This window comes from Pelmatolapia mariae, linkage group LG17 (assembly GCF_036321145.2).
Source record: "Pelmatolapia mariae isolate MD_Pm_ZW linkage group LG17, Pm_UMD_F_2, whole genome shotgun sequence".
Taxonomy (NCBI): domain Eukaryota; kingdom Metazoa; phylum Chordata; class Actinopteri; order Cichliformes; family Cichlidae; genus Pelmatolapia; species Pelmatolapia mariae.
In genome coordinates, this window is record NC_086242.1 from 39,937,852 (window position 1) to 39,963,182 (window position 25,331).

General features: G+C 42.9%; 1 protein-coding gene across 5 annotated transcripts in view; it reads left to right on the top strand.

Moving 5' to 3' along the window:
• The first annotated feature begins 3,555 nt into the window (after window positions 1-3,555).
• kcnc2 (potassium voltage-gated channel, Shaw-related subfamily, member 2) overlaps window positions 3,556-25,331 on the top strand; it is a 98,829-nt gene continuing 77,053 nt past the window's right edge. For all 5 annotated transcript variants that reach the window (XR_010096771.1, XM_063500419.2, XM_063500416.1 and 2 more), the window contains exon 1: window positions 3,556-4,851. Coding sequence is in view for 4 of the 5 variants with exons in the window: in XM_063500419.2 (XP_063356489.1) it covers window positions 4,297-4,851 (555 nt within the window). In the remaining variant the exon portion in view is untranslated. The remainder of the gene's footprint in view (window positions 4,852-25,331) is intronic.

Here is a 25,331-nt window from a genome sequence, read left to right on the forward strand (position 1 = left end):
CTGGCTGCTCTATTTTTAGTAAAGATATTACTGGCAAGGAGGGGATGGAGACTCCAGCTTTGTATGCTGCTTGCTTCCTGCATCATCAGGGATGGCTGATGTCTGAACCCCACTGCTGTGCCCAATGCTTCAAATTATATGATGATCAGCCTCATTAGCAAAACATTAAAGGGTCTCAACTCCCCACATTCAGAACTCAGTAGCCTGTGTTTAATTGAAATGGGATAAGGCACATTGTGGAAAATGAGAACTGTTATCACAGGAAGAGTTCTTAAAGTCTGTGACCTGATCCGACCTCTGGTGGTGATCAATAAGAATTCCAGGCAAAGCCGACGCCCACTGTCCTAAAACCACATTCACTATATAGTGTACAGTACTGTGCCCCGCATTTCTTTTTGTTTGCCAGACCTTGCGGTCATTTTTTAAGTCTTCTTGAGCCGCAGTTCTCAAATCTTTCAAAGTTTTCCTTTGGACATTGGCTGCTTTTTCACACATTTTCAGTCCTTGTGCCTGAACATTTCAGAGGATTATTCTTTGTTTGAGTTTTGTTAGTTGAATTACTTAAAACTGACCTCCGAATAACTCCAAACAGCTTTTTTTGTCCTTGACACAGCTGTTTCCATAACAGAACATCACATCCTGGTATGGAAACAGCTGGACCAAAAGGACCAGCAAGGACCAAAAAGCTCTCCAGAGAGTGATCCGTACAGCAGAACGCTGCTGCAGGACTGCTCTCCCCCCACTTCAGGACACCTACACCAGGAGATGCCGGACTAGAGCAGCGCAGATACTGAAGGACCCGTCCCATCTTGGCAACAAACTGTTCCAACCTCTGCAATCCGGCAGAAGGTTCCGCATCATCCGGGCAAGGACAGAGAGACTCAAGAGGAGCTTCTATCCCCAAGCCATCCGTGCCCTAAACCAACCCCCAAATTCTCGCAAAGCCCCTTGACCTGAGAAATGCACAATAAAGAGAGAGTTTGCATGAATTAGAACACTTTAAAGTAAACACAGTTACCACTTGGCTTCTAGTCAAGGTGTTTGGAGCAGCAGTGTTTGTTCACTTTCCTTATTGAATAATGCCACTTTAAGTGCTTAATGATTTGGCCGACTGCCTCCAAAAGGGTTGAGAGACTGAAAAAAATGCTGTGTGTTTTTCTCCTCCTTCCTCACAAGTTGTTCTCTACTTCTGGTCAACACGATTGACCCTTTGGATTGATAATTCAAGTCCACCTTAAAACTGGTGCATTATATTAAAATCTGTCATTATTATTATTCTTAGGTCATCCAACTATTTAAGTTGATTTTGAAGGTAACATTATCCTGAAATGAGGTTTGCAAATCTGAGAAGAGCTGACTACATTTGATAGTATACTATGGGATATCCTGTACTATGTAGAATTAGAAGTAGTAAGTAATTAGTAGTAATTATAAGACGAGGTCTGATTGTCCTTTGGTGTTTGTGTCTCGTGTTAGTTACTGACTGATGTGCTACAGTGTGCTGAATGTTTTCCTGCTGTGGTGATCGTTCACAGGGGTTCATAAAGAGCTCTGTTGGAAATATTCGCTCCACTTCTGGTCAACAGTCACTTGTTTGGAGCTCCTCCCCCTCTATCTGCCAGTGCAGTTAGAAGCTAAATTAACTGCAGTGCTATTAATACAGTTAGGATTCTAGATCAGCTCCCCCTGCCACTTTAGGTCCAGTTAATTTTGTTACAAAAATAATTAAAACCATGAGAGAGACCAACATGAGCCCCACTAAAATACTCTGTGTTTCATTCTGATCCCAGATTTTATAGATGTGATGAAGACGGAGAGTAACTCGGTTACTCAGAGTTTCACTGAACAGCCGTACATCAGGGAATAATGATGCATGTAATTACAGGCAAATCAGCTGCTGTGTCTACTTGTTGATTGAGCTGTGCTTGGATTCCTGAAAGATGTCACTGTTTCCTGCTCGTGCACTCTGGGGAGACGACGGCGGGCCTTCTGGTTGACGGCAGTCTCAGCTGTAAAACCTCCTGGCTGAAAGTTTCGCTGAGGAAAAGGAAACTTCTTGGTTTTGTCACTGATGTTTGTCACCTGATGCAAAAACATCACAAATAATTTATGAATAAGCAACAGTGTACTTTACCTTGACACTAAAGTACATATACAGCTTATATTTGAACTGCTGCTACGACTTCTGTTCACACCATGAAGTACTATGGTACTTTTGTTACAAGTTGTACTACTGATGTTACTACTCCACGCATCGGAGACTCAATCGCAGCCTGAGTAAAGTGGGCTGCTGTGATTAGGTCTCAGGCCTTTGAGGGTCCTTTTTTCAAAGGTTGAAGATGGGAACTAATACATCGGTTACACAGTTACTAACACAGCTGCAGTGGTAACCAGTTCTGTGTGTTGGCTTTGACGTAGAAGGATGCTCACAGACTGGTGAGTCTGAGACAGCTGTCCAGGGCCAGTACTGTGGGCCTCGTTTGCTTTCATCAATAAATAAAGAATACATCAAAAACATAAAAGTAGTAAAGGAAAATGCTACACAGAGTTTTATATCAGAGTAAAGAAAACTACATGCAGAGTTGCACGATACTGGATCGTTTGCAATCACAATTATCCCAGACGATTATACAATATGAATTTTATATTATAACTGTATGTCACTGAACGTTGTCAAGTATTATTTGCACTACTACTGGTGGTGGTCAGAGGGCCCGGTGGCGCCAGTGTCCGGCAGCCTCGCCTCTGTCAGTGCGCCCCAGGGCAGCTACAATGTTACAATGTAGCTTGCCATTGCCAGTGTGTGAATGTGTGTGTGAATGGGTGAATGACTGAATGTAGTGTAAAGCGCTTTGGGGTCCTTAGGGACTGAGTAAAGCGCTATACAAATGCAGGCCATTTACCATTTACCATCACTTTAAAATGTATATTAAAAAAAAACAGAACCCAATTTTTATGACACCTATTAAGCTGATTATGAAAGGAAGTTACTCCCTTCAGTTTTCTCGCTGGTCACTTTGTTTCTTTGTCGGGATTGTGCAGAGATTTTCTTGTCCTTTGTAAAGAAAACATAAAAACGCTCCTTTGTGTGATATAAATGTCAAGTCCTTCCTTTGGCTTTTCATTTACAAACATACTAAGTGCTGCTGTAAACAAACAATTTCTATGCGGGTTTTATTCAGTATCTGAGCCATAACTGTCTCTGTCCAGCTAGATTTTGTAATCAAGAAAACACCTGTACAATGCACAGAGACAGCTGTTGTTGCTTCTTCTGCCACTGTTAACACAGTTTTGGTTTTGTGGTTCACTTGGCAGAGGACAGATCAGCTCCTCCGTCCCAGCCTGCCCTTTACGCACTAAAGCTTTAATCGGTGCCCTGGTTACATGATTACTGTCTGTGTGTCGGTCCCTGTTATTCTCCTGTTTAGTTGACAGTTATGACTAAACTAATACTTATTTAATTGTTTAAAACACGCGTCACGTGTTTTCGCTACTGTGCGTGTGATGTGCTGTCAGGAGGACAGATGTCTTCTTTAAGGTCAGTATTTCATTCATCTGCACACATTTATAGACAAACCGTTACAACAGGTGTCCCTGTGGTGTTGCCTCTGTATAAAGACACATGAAGTCCTCGTAGATGGGAGTATTTAAACCTTCACTCACAGCGAGCTGTGCGATCTGTGCTGAAACTGAAGCCTCCTGGAGGCTCATTTTCTTTCCTGGGTGGAAATTTCCTCTATTGAGTCCAAACCGTGACGGCACGGAAGACGGGTGCAGATCAACGTCCTGATTTTCTGAAGCAAAGAGTGAGGCGGTGCCACAATGGGTGACTTTAATCATGTGATAATGTGTAAGGTGTCTACATCACTCTTGGAATCTTGGTGCTGCGTTATACATTTTAAGTAACGAGCCCGACGATGACGAGCGGCTGTGCGTCTTGGACGCCGGAGACGCGCAACGGCATGAGGAGCTCAGTCTGTTTGGAGCCACCGGCTGAGATCATTCATCACTCCCAGCACTGACCGACCGGCTGACTGAACAGATAGCGGGATACAAACAGACTCCTTATGTCTCTGTGAGATATCCGTCAACAAAAGATGGATGTCCTCCTCGCCCCCCCCAAAAGATACGACAGCGACGGGTGAGTGAAATCGGAGATGCTGCGCACGGCGGCCAAAATCCCGGAGCTTTTGTGAACAGGACTGTGGGTGTGTGCGCGTCAGGCTCGCTGTTAAACCTTCAGACTGCACTCGCCAACTTCCCCCGCTTTCATCAAGTCATGTCTGATACAGAGCGATGGGCAAGTTTGACGACAACGAGAGGATAATCCTCAACGTCGGGGGGACGAGGCACGAGACCTACAAAACCACCTTAAAGACGCTGCCGGGGACGCGACTGGCCCTGCTCGCCTCCGATTCGGACATCGACTCCGTGCTGGATCAACTGCAACAAGTCCCCGGCTTCATCGAGTACAACGCGCGGACCAACGAGTATTTCTTCGACCGTCACCCGGGCGTCTTCGCCTATGTGCTCAACTACTACCGCACCGGCAAGCTTCACTGCCCGGCGGATGTGTGCGGACCGCTGTTCGAGGAGGAGCTCTCCTTTTGGGGCATCGATGAGACGGACGTGGAGCCCTGCTGTTGGATGACATACCGACAGCACCGGGACGCGGAGGAGGCTCTGGATGTGTTCGAGCTCAACGTGGACAACGGAGACGAGGACGACGAGATAGGGAAGAGGCTCGGCATCGAGGACGTGGCTGCCGACGGGAATGTCAGCCTGTGGAGGAAGTGGCAGCCGGTGATCTGGAATCTGTTCGAGGACCCCTACTCATCCAGGGCGGCGAGGGTAAGAGCGCACCGCTGCGTCTGAGGCTCTCCAAAACACACAATGAGCTCCACTCTGCTAACTCTTTGCCTTTCATTCACAGAAACAAACAGCAGCTCACGCTGTTAAGGGTAGCTCCACAGTTTCATAGCATGAGTCAAATTCACAAGTTGGCAAGTTGTCTCAAAACTTGCCCACCTCCCCCAAAATGTGAGCGTTGCGCTCCTGAAGTGTTTTCTTTGCAACCAAAGCTTTACTGTGAATAGGAAGAATCCATTGCTTTATAGTGAGTCCTGCTGATTTACAGATTTAATTATGCCACTTTAAAAATAAGCAGATTTTTCCAGTCATGATCAAACAAGGTGCTAACACCGTCAGGGTGGATATTCATAGCAGCAGTGTTGTATCCTGTATCTGTGTCTCTCAGTGCTTTCTGTTTATCAGCCCCAGCTCGAGAAATATCACTCCATCACTGACACTGTTTAGATCACAGCCAGCGTTTTCTAATAAACTGCATCAGCACTGCTCCAAAGAAATGTGTGGGACTTTCATTGTTTCTAAAATTAGAGCAGTGCCTCGTGCTGGGAATAATAGGGATGTCAACTTATAGGCCACATGTGGCATCTTCATCTTTCCTTTCTGCTCATCTTTTAGTTATTTTAGACTCGAGCACAATGTGAAATCATGGCCTCCCATCAAAGGATTTAACCACCTGGCTCACAAGGCTTGTTGTTTACTGAATGTGCAACACCAAGATGTTAGAACCAACCCAGACAAGCACACGCTGCCCTCAGGTGTTAAAAATCAATCGGGAATAGTTCATTCAGTCTCTCTGCAGAAGTCCACATCTGGAACAGCTGCCTGTCTGCTTTCAGAGCAGGAGCTGTGGTAAGCTCGCCTCAGGCTGCTGGTATATTCTGGGTATTTGGGAGCAAATTGTTCCCTCATTGGCTGATTGATGTGCTGTAAGAGGGAATATGAGCAAGCTGTGATGTCATGTTGTGTAAATGGAAATTAATGCCACACAAAGTCTTCAGGATGTCTCAGACAGCATGCTGCTGCTGCGCATGTTTAAGTGATGTAAGTTATTTGAAGGGTAATTAAACACAAACACAGCGACGCAGGAACAAAGCGCTCTGGTGAGGTTTGATCTAAGTGTCAGGGCAACAAACATCTGACCTGACATCACTGTTCAGGGTGTGGTTAGAGGTCAGGGGGGCTGGAAGTTTGGAGCTCCTGAAGTGCTCATAGCTGAGACCACATGTATGATCTATATAGAAACCAGGGCTCAAATCTGTCACATAGAAATGATCATCTTTCACTGTGCGTGGTTAAAGGAACGTGCCACGCTCGTTTCCAGTCTCACATTATTCTTCCTCCACTCGTACCTGAGTGACCTGGCATCATTTACAGTTCAAATGAAACCTTGTTTATCTCGTGCTGTGCCGTCTCTCCGTTCATGCACTGTCTGACATTTTTAACTAACTGTCTTCTGATTCGCTGTCTCATAAATGTAAGGTAGATGGTACTATCATGCTGACAGCCAAAACTGAGAAGACTACGTCAATCATATCCGATGTGTTTGACATCAGAGAGCCACAGACAGAGAAGAAAACTGTCTGAAATGAAGCTTTTACAGTAACAGTAACAGTATATTGTTACTGTTACATGGATATATTATGTATATAAAAAGGAATGATAAAGTAGGTCCACTTTGTTGTAATGAAACTGTTTGTTGTAACCACAGTGAATGAAAAAGAAACATAAATAAAAGAACCGCAGTGCTAAAATGAGGCTCCCACTGTGGACGTGAGTCAGAGTTCTGCTTGACAGTATTGTGATATTTTCCAATGCCAGTGCCACTCCTCACACCTCCTTCATCAGCCTTTCAAAAAGAGCATTTTGTCTTGGTGTCCATTGTTGCTGCAGCTGCTGTGTCAAAGCACTGATGCCAGCTTGTTTCTCTCTGCGACACCAGCGGCTCTGACAGAACGGCACTACTTGATCATTGATCTGTGGATTTTTAATAAAACTATTTGTTTCAACACACTGTGATCTTGATGTTAGTACAAGATTAATATTTACTATTTTTCAGCATTATTTAAAATAAATGCATTTTGAAAACCAACCCTTAAAAAATACGGGCAGCACAGTTAGCACAGCAACAAGAAAGTCCCGGTTTGAATCCCCACAGCTGTGAGTGGTTGTGTGTCTCAGCCTTGTGACAGACTGGCGACCTGTAGCCTCTCGCCCTGTGCTAGCTGGGATAGGCTCCAGCACCCTGCCACCCTGAAAAGTGGGAGAGGATGGATAGACTTGAATATCTGTTAGCTGATATTGTTTTTATTTCTTTCTGAAGTTGGTTTTCCCACATTTGTAAGTTTTTACAGCATTTATAATATCCAAAATTTCAACAACCACTGATCCTTAAACCAGGGACAAAATCATCTCAGAGAAGATCGGCAAATAAAAAGGTGGTGAAGGCTCCTGCAGTGCCACAAACTGAATATCTTCACCATGGCACTATTGTTGCATCCAGTACAGCCCTTTAGGCTTTTCACCCATAATCCTCCGAGGCTCTGAAGGCGTCTGTAAGTCAGGCACAATTGCCCCGCCCACAGGCTGATATTAGGCTAGATATAACCTACAGCTGAGGGAAAATATGCTTTTATCTTTTTTGGTGAAAACATGTAAGCACAAAGTAGATTTCTGTGCTTCGTGCATTTATCGTATCGCGTCTGTGCAGAACAATAAGAGTTGCTGTTATATATTCACCACACATCCTGCTCATTGATAAATTTCCCCTCAGTATGTTTGAGCGTTTGCTTTTCCTTTTGTCAGTAAGCTGAATCAGGCTCTGCCTTCTTCACACAGCAGCTCGTCATCTAAAAAGAGAACAGCAGAGTCCGTTTTCACCATTATATCATTCCTCCTCTTCAGTGTCTGCAGGAGTGCCATGAGGTTGATGTTTAAATAAAGAAAGCAATGTTGTTGCCTCACACAACAACTCATCAGACAAAGTTTGCCGTAACAGCTGGCGATAAGACAAACATACATTTCTAATTATGTTGTAATGATACGCTAATTCTATCATAATTCTGTGGTGAGACAAGAATTGTTCCAAACTGTGGAAAATTGCAGAAAAGCCAGAATATCAGTGTAAGTTTGTTCACTCATGGAATTGCTACGAGCCCATGTTCTCGGGTCAGAGGAATCCTCAAAGATCAGCAGGAAATGAAAATGTTTCGCTCCTCGTTTCAGAGTCTGACTCTATAATTTTACCAAAGTGGAGGTGTTGGGCAGGATGAGAGTGTGTGGGTGGGCAGGTGGTATTGGCGGTGACCTCGCCCCAGATCGCTTGTCCTCCTCTTTCAGTCCATCAACAGACTTTGAGCGAGGATGACGGCAGGGAATTTTTCCTGTGTGTGAAAAGGCTGACGTTCCCACACCCGCTGACAAATTTGAGCTTGGATTTATTTCACATCATTAATCTGTAAATGGAAACTCTAACTGACGGGGACAAAATTCAGTCTTTCCAGCCTTTTGTTCCTCCCGCTCTGCCGCCAGACGTGGCTGCTAATTTCTTGGAAGTGTTTCTTGGCGATTACCCTGCTGACAGAGGAACGAGCAGACGTGTAACAGAGGTAAATATTGAGTTAGTCTCCGCGTCGCTTTAGTAGCAGGACGGAGTAGATGGAGATGAATGCTCGTGTTTACAACACGCATACGTCTGCCTTCCTGTACCAACACTAACCAACCGTATTTTCCTGCCACCAGTACAATAGAGAAGCATCTGCTTCTACGAGTGCCTTCAAACCTTTATTGTCTCCATGAGAATCACATTCCCTCACTGTGATGTGATAATTGCAGCTTTTTTCTTCTTGTTTAAAGCACTCCTGTAGCATTAAAGACCAGCTGGCGTCTGGTTAGCCTGATAATACAACTCTTACACAAGTGTTCGGTGTGAGCCTGAAAGAACCCACTCAGGGCATTAATCTACTCCCTGACAAGGTGCTAAGGTGAGAAGGAAGGGAAATTATCCTCCAAGGAAAGGAAGCATGTCGTTTGAGTTCACCTGCAGCCCTGACACCACAGCGGGGACAGCGTTAACAGTAAAGTGCTCTTTAACAGCAGAAAGATGAGACGTGATTGGATCCTGTTTGTCGTCACTGTCGATTTGGTTTATGTCATTTATTAATAGAAACAAGTAAACTTTCATATGTTCTGTTTTCATTTTGACGATTATCTCATAGCGCATGAAAAACATCAGATGTCAGCCTCGTGTATGCCGATCCACCACAGACCACTTCACATGCAATCAATATAGAACAGGAATTTAATTATATATATGAAAAACAACTTTTCCTTCATTTTGTGAGATTTACTGCTAACGATGAAGTTCCTCTCATTGGACTGAAAGTCTCCGTGGTGTCTGTCAGACTCACTGTCACATTACACGTGTGCATTAACCCAACGCAAAATTTCAGTTCTTCTTACATTCATTTGGAGGTTATTTATGTTCCAGCTGAGACGTAAAGCTGATACAATCATGTATTAACGAAGAAACAGAGAGTATAATTTCATATTCATGATTTTTAGTTACGAAACCTGGTGGGCAAAAACGTAACTTCAAGTCCCGCCACATTACCATTACTCTACACTGTGTCCTTACATATGCAGAGCTCCCCATCGTCAAAGCAGTGTTGACAGGTACAACCAGCTAGCATCAGCCCTAAGCTTCAGGCTCACTGTAATCAGCAGTGTGGGGCATTAGTCTGTGTAAGAGGACCGTAATATTCAGGTCAGGTAATCACAATCTATTATGACATAAATCTAATCAAAGCTCATTGCCAGTGTAATTTTCAGTGATCCACCACTAAGAACCCGGCCTGCTGTACAGGATTGGTTACATATGGCTAATGCATCTGTATCGAAGGGGTTAACAAGAAGTATAGTCCCTTTGCTAGCAATTGTTACAAACTGAGTAAACACAGAAAGAATCAGTGCATTTGACTCAACAGCCATCCAGCATTTTGGCTGTGCTGCGCTAAAACGAGTTCAGACAGCAGAGGAACGAGTTATTTTAACCTGCAGGTGGTTATTTCTCAAAAAACTACAGTTAAAAGTCATTTACTTGTTCCTTTGGACATAAAGGTCATCAGCAATCCTCTTCTAATGCAACTACACTGCAGTAAACAGGGTTTAAGATCCAAAGTTCTGACTCTTTAAGCATATACAGCAGTAGATGGTTTCCACACATTTTTCCTTGTGTAGCTGCATGTGATAAATATTACCTGCTGAGTAAGTTGTAGCAATTCTCAGGGTTGTGATCTGCTGCAGTCCCAGTTTTCTTTCTAACTCACTGTGTTCAGGGACCCATAAATTAAAGACAAGCTGAAATCCATCAGAAGACTGAAATCTCACCAGATTAGCTGGGTGGCATGCACGGCGTGATGGTGTAAGGATTTTCAGGGGGCAGCTTTGGCCAAACGAAGTGCATAGCTAACAACCTAACACTTTCTTTATATCCAGTGAACATGTCAATAATGTGAGTTACATTCAGACTGTGCTTATGCCAGAAAATTCACAGCACAGATCAGCTCACACACACTGACCTCAGACCTGCTGGATGAGGAAGCAACAGCTGGATGTGAACTGGGATTGTTTCTGGTCACAGTCACTGAAACCACAGAGGTGAACCCTGTCACAGGAGCATATCTGCTTTACCTAATTTTATGTCCTTACATTTGTAGATGTTATTGAGTTTTGTCCTCTTGGAAGTAACTGACCTCTCTAGTGTGCAGTATCATCATCTTGTGACAAAAACAGGAAAACTGATAGAAAATGCAAATTACATTCAATTATGTTAAATTGTGCGTTCATATGATATGACCTTCAAAACTGTTGTGCTTTCCTTAATAATCTCAAAAAATCTCAGTCCTTGTATTGTTTATTGAACAAATGCGTTTTAATTTCTGATTGTCCCTCTACAGACACAGAGATGTTACTAAACCCCGAGTACGCTAGGGTGACCTATCATATACTCAGTATTGAAAGTAACTAAAGGTAATACTGGATCTGTGAAAGAGTGATAAAAGAACTATCTTTAAGTGATGACGTATGAACCCTGCTTCTGGGTCCAAACTACTCTGAGTTTATTAAGGCTGTTGTGTTTTTAATATGTTTTAATGCTTTGTATTTTGTTCTATTTAATCTCAAAAAGCCCCTAAAAACAGCCGGTGATCACTGTCGGCCTCTCTCCGTTTTTAAAGCTCAGTTTTTAAACCCTTACGATGTAACTACAGCCCAGCCCATGCAGCAGTACATTAATGACTAACCTCGTATTGTGGATGGATTATCTCAGCTGTTCTACTGACTGAAGTTTGGTCCGTTTACAGCATCCTGCCATGCGATTGCATTTGTCCCTAACCATCAGGAACCCTCACGTTAACTTTTATCGAGTGAAAAAAGTTAGCGTTCATCCTCCAGCTTCACTGTTTATGTTATGCTAACATACAACAATCGTGTAGCACATCATTATATACCAGCTAGCCCAACTTCAGTAACCCTACAAACGTCACTGCTGTTTAGTTTTCTGTCTTCATTTATGATGGAAGTGATAGCAGAGCTGTACGTTTGAATTTTTCAGAAATCTCTCAGTCAGAACATGCTATATCATGTTTAGGTGGAAACTAGCGAGCTAACTTCCTGCTAACTTCTAACTCCGTTAAATGTAATAAATTCTGTTTTCATGGATGCCTGGATGTTAAACTTAATTGTTACACCTGGTAAAGCAGCAACGCTGATCATTTTATTAAAGATTAAAGAATTTAGACAGTTTGTAACTCTCAGTGATGCCGCAGTGTTCGTTTGACTTTGGGACCTGAAGCAGAGTTTGGACCCAGGCACGGCTAATGATGTCACACTTAAAGACTGGATAAGCCACTGGGGAGACATTTTGGAAAAAGTTTGTGATTGCTCACCGAGCAAAAGTTCTTTCCGATCATTCAAAGTCTTTAATGCTCGCAGATGGCAAATGCTGTAAAAGCATGTCCCATAATAAATGTACTATTTCACAAATGGACCGAGCAAAAACATCCACCTTGCAAACAGTGCTACAAATTTAAGGGTAGCTGATAGATTCAGTTCCATTCAGTTTTATTTATATGACGCCAAATCCCAAGAATAGTTCCCTCAAGATGTTTTATATTGTAAGGTATAAAACATCTACGTTTTCAGATGCTATAGTTTTGTCTTGCGCAAGATCATTTGTTTATAATGATATCACAATGGGTGTGACAATTCTCCTCATGACAGCTTCATTAACAGCAGAATAAGTGGCACAAGGGCATAGCTCTGTGTCAGATCAGCCGTCTATAGCGGTCAGAAAACCTTTCATGTGTTTGCCTCTGCAGGTAAGCTCAAATCCCAAAGTCTGAGCTGTTCCTTTAACCAGCTCATATGCGAGTGTTCATGTGCCAGCAGTCAGCGGTAGCAGGCGTGTTTCTCTGGGCTCCCCACACTGTTTCTATTGTTGTAGCTATCCTGTTCTCTTCTCACTCTCAGTGCTGCCTCTTTAATCTGCATGCAGTGTGTTTTAAGAGTGACTGTCCGCATGTCCACTGCTGTGTGTGTGTGTCTCTAATAGTAGGAAGTCTGAATATTTCTGGTTGATTATGATTCTGAAAAGGAAAAGTGAATGTATTTTGGTTGTGTGTCTCTGTGTGTATTTGTGTTAACCTGTTTGTTTGTCCCTCTCATGTCTCTGTAGTTGACCATGGCTGGATTAGGAGGGTAACAAAAGAAAAGAACAAAACAAAACAGAAAAGCGCACCCACTAGCTTTTCCATTTCCCCTGTGTATGCTTTGAGGCACAGTTTTAAATGATGCCTGATTTTGTTGTGACCCCCACCCACACCCCACACCCCCAATTCTTCACAAACGCCTCACCCATCCACCCACGCCCACAGCCCCCATTTTTCCATGATCCCATCTGAAACCGCAGCTTGCTTTCTGCCACTTAAAAGGTTAAAAACCCAAACCGTCTGGGTGCCGCCTGCCGCACGCCTGAAGATACCGAAGCCAGGCTGCACGCTCAGCCTTCCTGTTGTCATGGCAACATCATTGCTCATCACCACGGCCTGTTTTCATTGAGATGTGTCCGGTCCGTGAAACTGATTGATTTCAGAAACCTGCTCGACCGTGAACCCTTAATGTTCAGTAACCCCTTGCGTGCTGGCTTGTTAGTTCTGTGATGCAAAAAAAAAGGGTGTTTGAGAGTCACTTGCACAACAGATCTGCATTTGCATGTCTCTTTAACTGTTTTCTTATCACTGTGAGAGGTGATACATGTTGATTGTGATGTAGCTTCTTAACTTTTTGTCACTGTCTGTCTGAGCTACAGGTGTACAGGCCCTCGTGCCTCATCAGAAACACTTGTTGAATGCCGTTATGCAGAGGTTGAGGCTGTAAGACAGGAAATGTTCCTGATCCACTGCAAACAGACTGCAAGGCCACGCTGAGTAAATAGAGTCTGACGTGTAAACAGCAGCAGACCTGACACTGGGTAGGAGAGCAGGGCGAATGGCTGCCTGAGTGTGGGTGGTGATGGCACGCCGCTGGGCATGTTTGTAGCCACTGCCAGTCACGTTAATCTGCCCCGCCAATCATCATCCTGCGCTGCTTTGGTGGGCTATAATAGCTCGTGTGCAGGGGGGAGCGTGGGGGGCTGCAGCTGTGGTAATTAGATTAGTATGAGTAAGATTAGGCATATAAAGGAAACTATTCTAAAATCATTGAGGAATATTAGATTTTTCCACATTTTTATTCAGTATCCCATCTAAGGAATTATGTTCCTTTCAAAATCTTAAAGTTTTCTTTGTAGGCAACAGAACACTTTGCCTTTGACCTCATGTGCTGTATGGCCTACATTTTTTGGAAAACAGAAACCTGTGCAAAGGTATGCAGAATGCAGTTCCAGTGTGTATCACTATCTCCATCTACAAAGAAGGAAAATGGAACCCATAGAGACAGCACGTCACAAATAAACTCGAACTCTTATATGCAGTGCTGCCAAAGACCCTTCATCTGTCTTGAGAAGATCAAATCTTCTATATACTGAGATCCTCTCTAAGATCTATCTACATGGAATCAGCTGTGGAAGTAGCAAAGAACACATTCTCTGGATGGGACATACTATCCACATGGCTGGCCATCACCTGCACCACCAAACTTTCTATAGATAACTCAGCAATGCACAATGCAGGCAGACAAAAATGCTCTATAAGTGAAGTCCCCTCTGAGGATCTACTAAATGATGTGAATCCAGCACTCCAACCATTACCAAGACTAACCAGCGGATCTACATTACGCCCCCATGGATCAGTGCTTGGCTACAAGTTAAAAGTTGAATGCTTAGTGGCTAGTGGATCTAAGAGCAGACCACAGCAACCTCCCTGCACAGGGTCCAGTAACCAACAGAGTGGCAGACATCCAGGAAAGGGTCTCCAGTATGAAGAGTTCACGCCTACTGGCTGAAGAAGCTGACTGCACTCCATGAGTGTCTGGCAGCACAAGTGAACCAGCTGCTTGTCAACGAGAGACACCCAGAATGGCTAACTGGAGGCCAGACAGTCCTGATCCTCAAGGACCCCCAGAAGGGGCTGGTCCCATCCAACTACCAGCCAATAACTTGTCTCAGTACCACATGGAAGCGCCTGTCAGGTATCATAGCGGCTAAGATGAACAGGCACATGAGTCAATACATGAATGAGGTACCGAAAGGGATTGGCAAGAATACCAGAGGTGCAAAACACCAGCTACTGGTAGACCGAGCAGTTGGCCGAGACTGCAAGACCAGGCTGACCAACCTGTGCACAGCCTGGATTGATTACAAGAAGGCCTATGACTCGATGCCCCACAGCTGGATCCTGGAATGCCTAGACCTGCACAAGATCAGCAGGACCCTAAGAGCCTTGATCAGGAACTCAGTGGGGATGTGGCCAACTTCAAGGCCAACTTCAACCCCATAGCAAAGGCTGCCATCAACTCTTCGGCCATTTTGGATGGGCTGATTGATGTTGTGAAGTACAACCCTGGCGCTGTCCCTGACTCCACGCCACATGATTAATGTCATTATATTATGATATAAACATAATCACTGGCATTCAGATCTCCTACACTGTACTTGATGTTTTGGACCCTGGTCACTGATCAGGTATTTACCTGACTCTTTTTACATTTTGAAATTGACACCTCATCCCCTACATTGCCACTGAATCCAGGTAGCTCATTTTTTTTTAAGAACAGCTATCGTGAGGTGAGGGTATCCCTAATTTTCTGAGCAGTAAGGCTCATATGATGTGTAATCAAACTGTTTATCGAAGGGAAAGTAGTTTTTTTTAGACATTTGGGATGACAGAGTTTGATGTCATGGCATGACATTAGCATATATTGTATGTTGTTGTTTAGCTGGCTTTTCTCAGAGGGTTGCACGTCTGATCTGCTGATGATTGATTGTGACAATAACAGCTTAACCTAACTTCAGTTCAGGAGTGAAGCTTCAAGTGAGAGGGAAGAGGATGGAGATGAGGAGGAGGGTAGTGGTGGAGGAGGCAGATGAAGATGATGAGAAAGAAAAACCCATAAAGAGATAATGAAAATATAAATGTTACATTTTTAAATATTTGAAACGATGCAAAACCTCGATATGATCCAGAATGAAAAACGCTGAGAACAACAGAGTGGGCTGTGTCAATCAATCAATCAATCAATCAATCAATCAATCAATCAATCAATCAATCAATCAAAAGTCTTTATTTTGAACATATAGGTCACAGGTGTTACCCCTTAAAAGTTTTGGCTTCTGTCCTGATCAATGGGGGCGTGTCCACAGGGAGGTCATGTGGTGGTCCTGCCCTCCAAACTATGTCTGGACCCTCACTAGCCCATCTCACATGGCTTTGGGCTAGAGTCGTTTAGTCTTACGATGCATCAGTGATGGAAAGTACTCGAGTACTTTACTGAAATGCAGTTTGACTATATTCTAGTATTTCTACTTATGATCTGTGCTGCTTCTATTATATTTCATAACGTTCACTTTAACCTTTGTTTACTAATTTTTTTGAAGATTACAAATAAAAATAACTTCTAACATGTTATATTATAAAAGGCCACATAACTGTATATAAGCACATGAGATACTGTCAGGAGCTGAAGACCCAGTTCTATTGTTTGCTTTATCTCAGTCAAACAGAACATTTCTTTTGTATCCAAACCCACCAGATCAATCAGAATATCAAGCATTTGACAAATAAACACCTTTTTGTGCTTGGATAATAAAGTGGCTTTATCGCTTTTGTGTTTTATGAATTGGCAAATAGATTAGCGAAGCAAATATTTATCCTTTATGATAATGCAGTGAGCATCCACCACCAAAAAGATGATTGGAGGATTGTGCTTTTGTGCACAATCAAAAGCAGAGGTAAGACAGAGGCCTTTTGGATAGTTTATGACAGAGAGTGTTGAGTATGCATGGTTGGATCCCTTTCCTCACAGGTCTCGCTGTTTGCTATATGCAGGTCTTGCACTCTCGGTCTTTCTGTCAGACTCACCCTTTCTCACATATTCACAGTCACAAGCTTTCCACTGAAGAACACAGAGACTTTTAAATTATTACCCCGCAGATGAAAGTGCAGCTGTGGCATACATGATGACTGTTACTCTAAGACGCTAATTTGGGTTTCCGTCATTCTTTCTCTTTGTAATAACTGTTGAATATTCACAGGGCGATTTGAAATCACTTTTAAAAATAATGTTCTTCATGACTGTTTTATCACATTTGCTTGGAATTATTTTTAGTAACTGTTAGTTCTGACACATTTGTCTTTAATCGTCACGCTTTTGCAGTCAGTTGTTTAAAAAAAAATCCCAGTTGATGCAACGGCAGTTTGAATGAAAGAGAAGTAGTGGACTGTGGGTAATAACTTCTGTGGAGATGTGTTCGTCCTCAATGGAATAGCTGGGAAAAAAGACCACAAGGTTCCTGCATTTCATGTAAAATACATACAGTATGTGGAAGGCAGTCGGCATGATGTGCATTTGATTGTGAATGTAGAAGCATTTTGCAGCATGACACAATTAATGCATGTTTGACATCCATGACTGCAGCACTCCTCTCTGTCCTGATGGTAGTTAGTGTCTTCCATTAAAAACCAGACTTGGATTTAGGCACACACCTCAGGTGGGTGGGATGGGTTGCTGCACACAGTCAGTTTGTGTGACAGTCACCACAAAAATGTTGGGTGGTTTTCACAGAAAACGTATGGCTCAATGTCGCCCAAACAGGAAGAGCTTTAATGTTCAGTTTGCAAACAGAAAAAGATGCGACCATGGGTGGAGACTGCGAGGAGTGCTGCTGGAACCAGAATGGATCAAACCGAAGGAGATAGGTCTTGTTCTTTGATGTCTGTGTCAGCAGGAGGACACCTTGAAAGATACTCAGTTATACAGTAGAAAGACATGCTTCAGAAGTGCACTTAGGAGTGGGTGAGATACTAGCTGAATCATGCATTTATGAATGTAATGCGATGCATGCTAAAGGTGTGCTCCTCCTGTCTGCGTGTGCTCTACCCATCGACTGCCAGGAGGGGCCCTGACGCAGGCCCCAAGATACTAGATGTACCATTTGTTTGGGCTTACTGCTGAATAATTAATGCTTATCCATTCACTCTAAGAGACTGAGCGCTTCCCAAGGACAATGGATTTACTGAAACTTCTTTCCTCTGGCACCATTTGCACAACCTCAAGGCTCATGCATTAAAAGGTAATTAATAAATCAGGCTTTTAGTCTGATTTGTGTTCAAGTCTGTGCCCCAGTTGACTGACTGTGGCTCAGGTGCGCCTTACATAGCATAGCACGAGTTCACTGGGACCAGCTTAAGCTTGGTTTGATGATCCTGTTTTGTCCCTTAAATCTCAGCAGTTACTAATTTTGTGTGTAAATTGTGGGTCATAAACCCTTGACTCATTAATTTAGCCAAGCACATCACATATTTGTTGTTAGTAAATCGAGTCATTCATCAGCTGATGCAGATGATACTAAACATTTATGAATCTAAATAGTGTCTGAGAACCTGAGCTTCTGTAACCAAAGGGGTATTCATTGTTTTGACCATGTGGGGGCGCCACAACAAGAAATTCTCTCCATGCAAACATCCAGCACGCAGAGGAAAAGATGAGTATTATTTTGTAGCAGTGTTGAAACGACAGTGGAATGTGTAACATTTGTCCTGTAGCTGATATCCCAGGAACAAAAGGCCACAACACTGAATATTGGATTTCTATTATAAGAGAGACATAAAGTGGTCAGAAAATTAGACCTTTACTTCTTCCTCCTTCAGCTGCTCCCTTAAGGGAATAACCTATTCCTAGCATCCTCCATGTCCTCTTACACTACATCCATGAATCTTCACTGTGGTCCCTCTTTTCCTGTGTTCTGCATGATTTGTCGAGTATATCCACAGTTCCTCCTCTGCACATGTCCAAACCATCTCAGACTCACCGCTCTTTGTCTCCAAACTACTGCTCCTGAGCTCTACCTCTAATCCTGTCTCCAAACAAGACCTCGTAGCACATCTCACTACCATTATATAAATCTTCCATTTCACTTTTGCTGCCATCGCTCTGTCACGCATCATCGCTTGCACTCATCTCTACTCAGTCCACCCTCCATCCATGTTTGCTACCTCTGCACCTTGCATCTTCACCAATACACCAGTCTCCCTCTCAGACATGTATTTTGTCTTGCTTCTGCTGACTTCCATTCCTCTTCTCTCCAGAGCATACCACCACCTCTGCAGGCTCTCTTCCACCTGCTCTCACTACAGATCACAATTTAATCTGCAACCATGAATAATAACTTCATTAGGGGTGGAATAGCTGAGTGAAAACAATGTGACACTGCCCATGATAATGGTGGTATTTTAATACAACAGTTCTGCAACACTCAACACACCATTAATAAGACATAAAGATGTGTAAACCAAGGAGATAATATAACCCCATCTTCATCTTCTGTTTGGTGCTGAGTGCAGTGACTCAATCACAAGTTGTTGTAAACAGAACAATGTATTGAAAAGCACAATCTCTGTCTCTCTTCCACAGCATGTCTTTATCCTGTCTTCCCTCTCTCATCCCAACCAATCACAGCAGATGGCCCCGCCCCTCCCTGAGCCTGGTTCTGCTGGAGGTTTCTTCCTGTTAAAAGGGAGTTTTTCCTTCCCACTGTCGCCAAAGTGCTTGCTCATAGGGGGTCATATGATTGTTGGGTTTTTCTCTGTATGTGTTATTGTAGGGTCTACCTTACAACATAAAGCACCTTGAGGCAACCATTGCTGTGATTTGGCGCTGTATCAATAAAATTGAATTGAATTAAAAAGCAATGTAGATCCCAGACTGCCTATAGAGTCATGTGATCGTGATATATATACAGGTGTTAGAATATCATCAAAAAGTTGATTTATTTCACTAATTCCATTCAAAAAATGAAACTTGTATAAATTATACTTTCATTTCACACAGACTGATATATTTCAAATAATTATTTCTTTTAATTTTGATAATTATAACTGACAACTAATGAAAACCCCAAATTCAGTATCTCAGAAAATTACAATATTACTTAAGACCAATACAAAGAAATGACTTTTAGAAATCTTGGCCAACTGAAAAGTATGAACATGAAAAGTATGAGCACGTACAGCACTCAATACTTAGATGGGCTTCTTTTGTCTGAATTACTGCAGCAATGCGGGGTGGCATTGATTCGATCAGTCTGTGGCACTGCTCAGGTGTTATGAGAGACCAGGTTTCTCTGATAGTAGTCTTCAGCTGTTGGGTCTGGCATATCGCATCTTCCTCTTCACAATACCCCGTAGATTTTCAATGGGGTTAAGGTCAGGCGAGTTTGCTGGCCAATTAAGAACAGGGATACCATGATCCTTCAACCAGGTGCTGGTAGCTTTGGCACTGTGTGCAGGTGCCAAGTCCTGTTGGAAAATTAAATCTGCATCTCCATAAAGTTGGTCAGCAGCAGAAGGCATGAATTGCTCTAAAACTTCCTGGTACATGGCTGTGTTGACCTTGGACCTCAGAAAACACAGTGGAGCAAAACGAAACCATCACTGACTGTGGAAACATTACGCTGGACCTCAAGCAATGTGGATTCTGTGCCTCTCCTCTCTTCCTCCACACTCTGGGACCCCGATTTCCAAAGGAATGCAGAATTTTCTTTCACCAGAGAATATCACTTCACCGCTCAGCAGCAGCAATATTGAATCTTTTCACAATGATTCTCTGAGATACTGAATTTGGGGTTTTCATTAGTTGTCAGTTCTAATCATCAAAATTAAAAGAAAAACACTTGAAATATATCAGTCTGTGTGGAATGAACTTACATTATACAAGTTTCACTTTTTGAATGGAATTAGTAAAATAAATCAACTTTTTGATGATATTCTAACACCTGTATATATATAACAACAACAATCACCCCAAGGTGCTTTATACTGTAAGGTAAAGACAGTCAAACCCCAGCAATCATATGACCCCCTATGAGTAAGCACTTTGGTGACAGTGGGAAGGAAAAACTTCCTTTTAACAGGAAGAAACCTCCGGCAGAACCAGGCTCAGGGAGGGGCGGGGCAATCTGCTGAGACCAGGGGTGTGGGGAGGAAGACAGGACAAAGACCATTCTGAGATGAATAATAACTAATGCTTAAATGCAGAGTGGTGTATAAACACAGGGTAGGTGAATAAAGAAGAAACACCCAGTGCATCATGGGAATCCCCCAGCAGCCTACGTCTATTGCAGCATAACTAAGGGAGGATTCAGGGTCACCTGGTCCAGCCCTAACTATATGCTTTAGCAAAAAGGAAAGTTTGAATCTTAAAAGTAGAGATAGTGTCTGTCTCCTGAATCCAAACTGGAAGCTGGTTCCACAGAAGAGGGGCCTGAAAACTGAAGGCTCCCATTCTACTTTTAAATACTCTAGCAACAACAAGTAAGCCTGCAGTGTGAGAGCGAAGTGCTCTAATAGGGTGATATGATAACATGAGGTATTTCAGATAAATGGACGCTGTTTATTTCCAGTACTCAGATAAAATATTCAGACTGGTGTAACATATGCAGAACTGTTCTTTCTAATCTATTAAGCTGTGATGATGGTACCCCAGACTTTGGTGTGAGCATCTGTGGGTTTGGTTAAAGTGTAACTGTGTGAGACAACGAGGCCTTTTTAAAAAGCATTATAATACATCAGTGTTTTATCACCAAGTTAAAACATCGTCAAATAAAATGTAGCTCAATAAAAAACTGGACATCCTGGTAAAGCTAATGTTTTGACCCAATAGTGAAATGCTTTCAGTCACGTAAAAGAATATTTCTGTCTGTCTCTTCTCCTACCCAGGGTTTGAAATCCAGTCACTTAGCAACTGAAGGCTGATGAAATCTAATAAGCTGCACATCCTTCAGACCTATTTTTTCTTTAAGCCAAAGTAAGTGTTGAAGAAATGCTTTCCTGCTGCTTGGATTAACTCACATCTTGTAGGAATGCACCATCAGAGCCTCTGACTTTAGGCAAAGGTCAGGCTGCATTTCTAAAGACGTGTTTATGCTCAGTGGCATCTTATTTATCTGCCAAGAGTCACAGTTGTAGCACACAGGCTTTTGGCTGACAGCACACTGCTCAGCTATCCTCACAGCTTTGAAAAAAGGCCAAATATCCATTGTACCGACTGCACACTGTCAGACACACAAGGGTCAGGCTGCAAAAATATTATACAAACAAGGAAAAGACAGACGTGCACAAAAAGAGCTGCCATCTCGTAATAATGGAGCAAGCTGACCCCCGTAACAGCTGAAGGTGTTGTTGGTGTTTATTTCTGTCCCTACAAAGTGAAGTGCAGTAACGTTGGTGACGTTTGCTTGGTCATTTTATCTGATGCTAACTGAGTGCCTGGTTACTCGGCAGCATCAGCCCCTGGATCTCTCTGTCGCTCTACGCTGGCTTAAAGCCAGACCATTTAAAGGGGGTCCACTGTCAAATGCAGCCACATGTGAGCGAGCAGGTGTTCAGTTACATGGCGAGACAAATCAACACCTCAAAAAGAACAAAGTGACAGACCGACAGACAACTGAGGACCTGTAATAAGTTGATACTGAGTCCCACAGAGTGTGGAAAGGAGTTTATCCAGTGAATCACACACACATGTAGCTTCAGTGTGAAGGGAAACATTTGTGTTGATTTGAAGGTTTTCGCTTGTATTACAACATGTAAAACCAGCCTGTGTATAACAAGCCTGTGGTTTCAGACAATGCAGAGAAAACAGTTCATCATTTTGTGTCCTTGGACAAAACCAACAATTCACTTGGTCAGCAGCAAGCTTAATGCTCCAAATGATCCAAATGTAAACTGAGCTATTGCTGGGACTGTCTCGCCGATAGTGTCACAGAATCCATCCGAAGACAACACAAGGACAACGCAAACCTTCTCTAAGACTGGAAAGCATCCACTGATCGGGCATAAGATTCAGACCACTGACAGGTGAAGTGAACTCACGACTCCTCGATGCACGTGGGGAGCAAAGCTGCCCCCATGTGGTCCAATCCAACAGACGAGCTACTGTAGCTTTCTCCAACTTGTCAAAAATGTAAAGCTGGTTCTGATAGGACGGTGCGTCACAGTTTGTGGTTTATGAAGCTGCAAAGCCACAAAGCACTCTGGGTGCCCATGCTGACACCTGTCTACCACTGAAAGCACCAACAACGGGCATGTGGGACCACAGAGCAATGGAAAAAGGTGGCCTGCTCAGGTGTGTGTGCATTGCTTAGCCTTGGGAACACCAAGCACAAGGATACACAACGGAATAAAGGCAAGCTTTGGGTAATGTCCTGCTGGGAAACCTTGGGTCCTGCATCCACCTGGAGTTACTCTGACACATGCACCTACCTACCTAAGCACTGTTACAGACCATGTCCACACCTTTAATGGGAACTCCAAATTCTCCAGATCTCAATCCAGCTGAGCATCTGTGGGCTGTGATCCATAGAGGCCTCAGCTCACAACTTACAGGACACCACAGCACATCTTCAGAGGTCTAGTGGAGTTCATGCCTCAACAAGTCAGGGCTGTTTGGCCAAAATGTTATGACTGGTGTTCTGTATGCTAACTGTAGGGTGAGGAAACCCAGCACACCCTCAGATATCCTCAACATGATAAAGATCTGGCACCAGAGTCCCTCTAGTCCCCTCATCCAGTTTGCAAACAGACACACTCCCTGTGTGCTCCATGAAATAAGCAATGCTATTCAGGGCATTGCCACGCATCCAGAGCCTTAAGCACCGATGATCATCTGAGTTCACAGTGAGTTATCAAACAGTAAAGTCAGACACAAGCACCTTTTTTCTTTTTTTGGTAATTTGGCAACAGTTTATTAAAGGGATCAAATATCTTTATCTTAAACTGCTGAACATTTAGAATTAATTATAAGGTGTAAGGTAACGTGAGTGTGCCGGCTCTGTGCTTTCTACCAAAAGTCAAAGATAGTCATTCTCAGAGAGAAACAACATTAAACATTCAAAGCGCTCTAAGGTACCGTGGAGAGCCCAATATGGAAAAGAAATACATTTTTTTTGCATCGACTCCATCAGTCATGTTTGTTTCATAAAAGCAAAAGTAAAAATGTAAACAGGGTCACTGAGTGACCCTGTTTACATTTTGTCTGTTACCATTTATTCCATTTCTTTTCTCTTGGGCAGACTCAGGAACTGTAATCAGTTACTGTAAATACTTTTAATGAAACTTCTGTCATCATCATCAGGAGTCTCTCTGGCTGGTAGTAATAATACAGGGTGTGACTGCAGCCAGTGAAAGAGTCCTCCCAGTGGGTTGTTTCTCTGAAAGTAGAGCCTCTGACCTCTGACAACATCACAGTCAGGCCTGAGGTGGAGCTGCAGAAAGGTTTTTTATTTCATAGCTTCCTCCAGGAGGAAATCTGCATAAGATGTGAAATGGATATTGTCGAGTACGTAAGAAGGAATTGGATAAAAACACATTTTCACAATAATGTAAATAATGACTCAGATGTATAGCTGAGGCTTCAATCGCTGTATGAATCAGAGCGAAGACGTTCTCCTCTGCCTCTGCTGATGAACCTTTATCAGACTGCAGACCTCTACCACTTAAGTCTGCTTTGCAGTTTTCCTCCTGGGATCTGCAGCTTGTTTGATTTGAAGCGGAAAATGTTGTTGGGTAGACGTTACGCTCGGCTGAACAATCCACTCTCTTCTTACTCACTGCACACAGTGATAGGACGTCTCTCGTGGTATAAACCCTGCTGAGAGTGTAATTACTATAAGTATCCATACAGAAAAAGCTTTATGGAAGGCAAAGGCAAAATTTCATTTTACGGTACTCGATCTGTTCAGTGGTCAGCCCTCCTGGGGTTAGAATTAAGAGTACAGATTATTTTTGTTATTGTAAGGTTTTGGGTTTTTGTTTTTTTTTACAAGCTTTCACATTTAGATGTTCTCTAATTAGGAAAAAACCTGATTGGAAAAGGATGGATGTTAAACCCAAATCTACAAATCCCTTTGGTTTGTCAATTATTATCAGCGGACTCACTAATGGTCAATATTTCTATATTCTATTTGTGTTTCTGCTGAACAGTTGTTTCTGCACAGGGGAAACCTGGTGTCATTGTAAGCTCCATTACACCAAACGGATGGGCCGTGAACATCTCTGAGCACTCGGCTGCTGATAAGCAGCACATTCTTTCCACACGACGGTGGAGACCATGTGATCAATTGATCTCAAAGGTAAATGGGCTGATTCTGACAGCTTTTCTACCCTCCTCAGAGCTCTTTATACAACAGGCCTCATTCGCACCCACTCAAACAAACACTATTTAACACTGGAATAGCATGTCTGTATTGTCTGACCAGCCTGTTGCTGAAATAACAATACTGCTTAAAGTTTAGCCTTCTACAGTGGACGTATACATTTAGATTGAAACGCTCGAATCTACCGATCGGCTTGATTAGTCAGTTATTCATCATAACAAGTTAACAGGTTTCAACGTCTTCAACCAAGAACATATTTGATGCATCTTGTCTGCATTATAAAGGAACGGGATGCAGCACATGTACGGACACAAAGTGGTGAAATTAAAGGTTACCAGAGAAAAACTGAACTGTCCATGTTGGGATCAGTCTGAGGACAAAGTGTGCTGAACATATTAAATAAACAGTATGCCTCAGATTTATTTTTAATGCAACCCTAACCCAACAAACCTAGCAGTGATGTTGGGTGGATCTGCAGCTCTGAGAGTAGAAGCATTCATGCAGCAGACATCCAAATGTTTGAATATTTTTAGGTAAATTTAAAAATTCCTCATTGTTAAAGCTCACATGTGATGCTTGAGTGATGTTGGAAAATGATGAC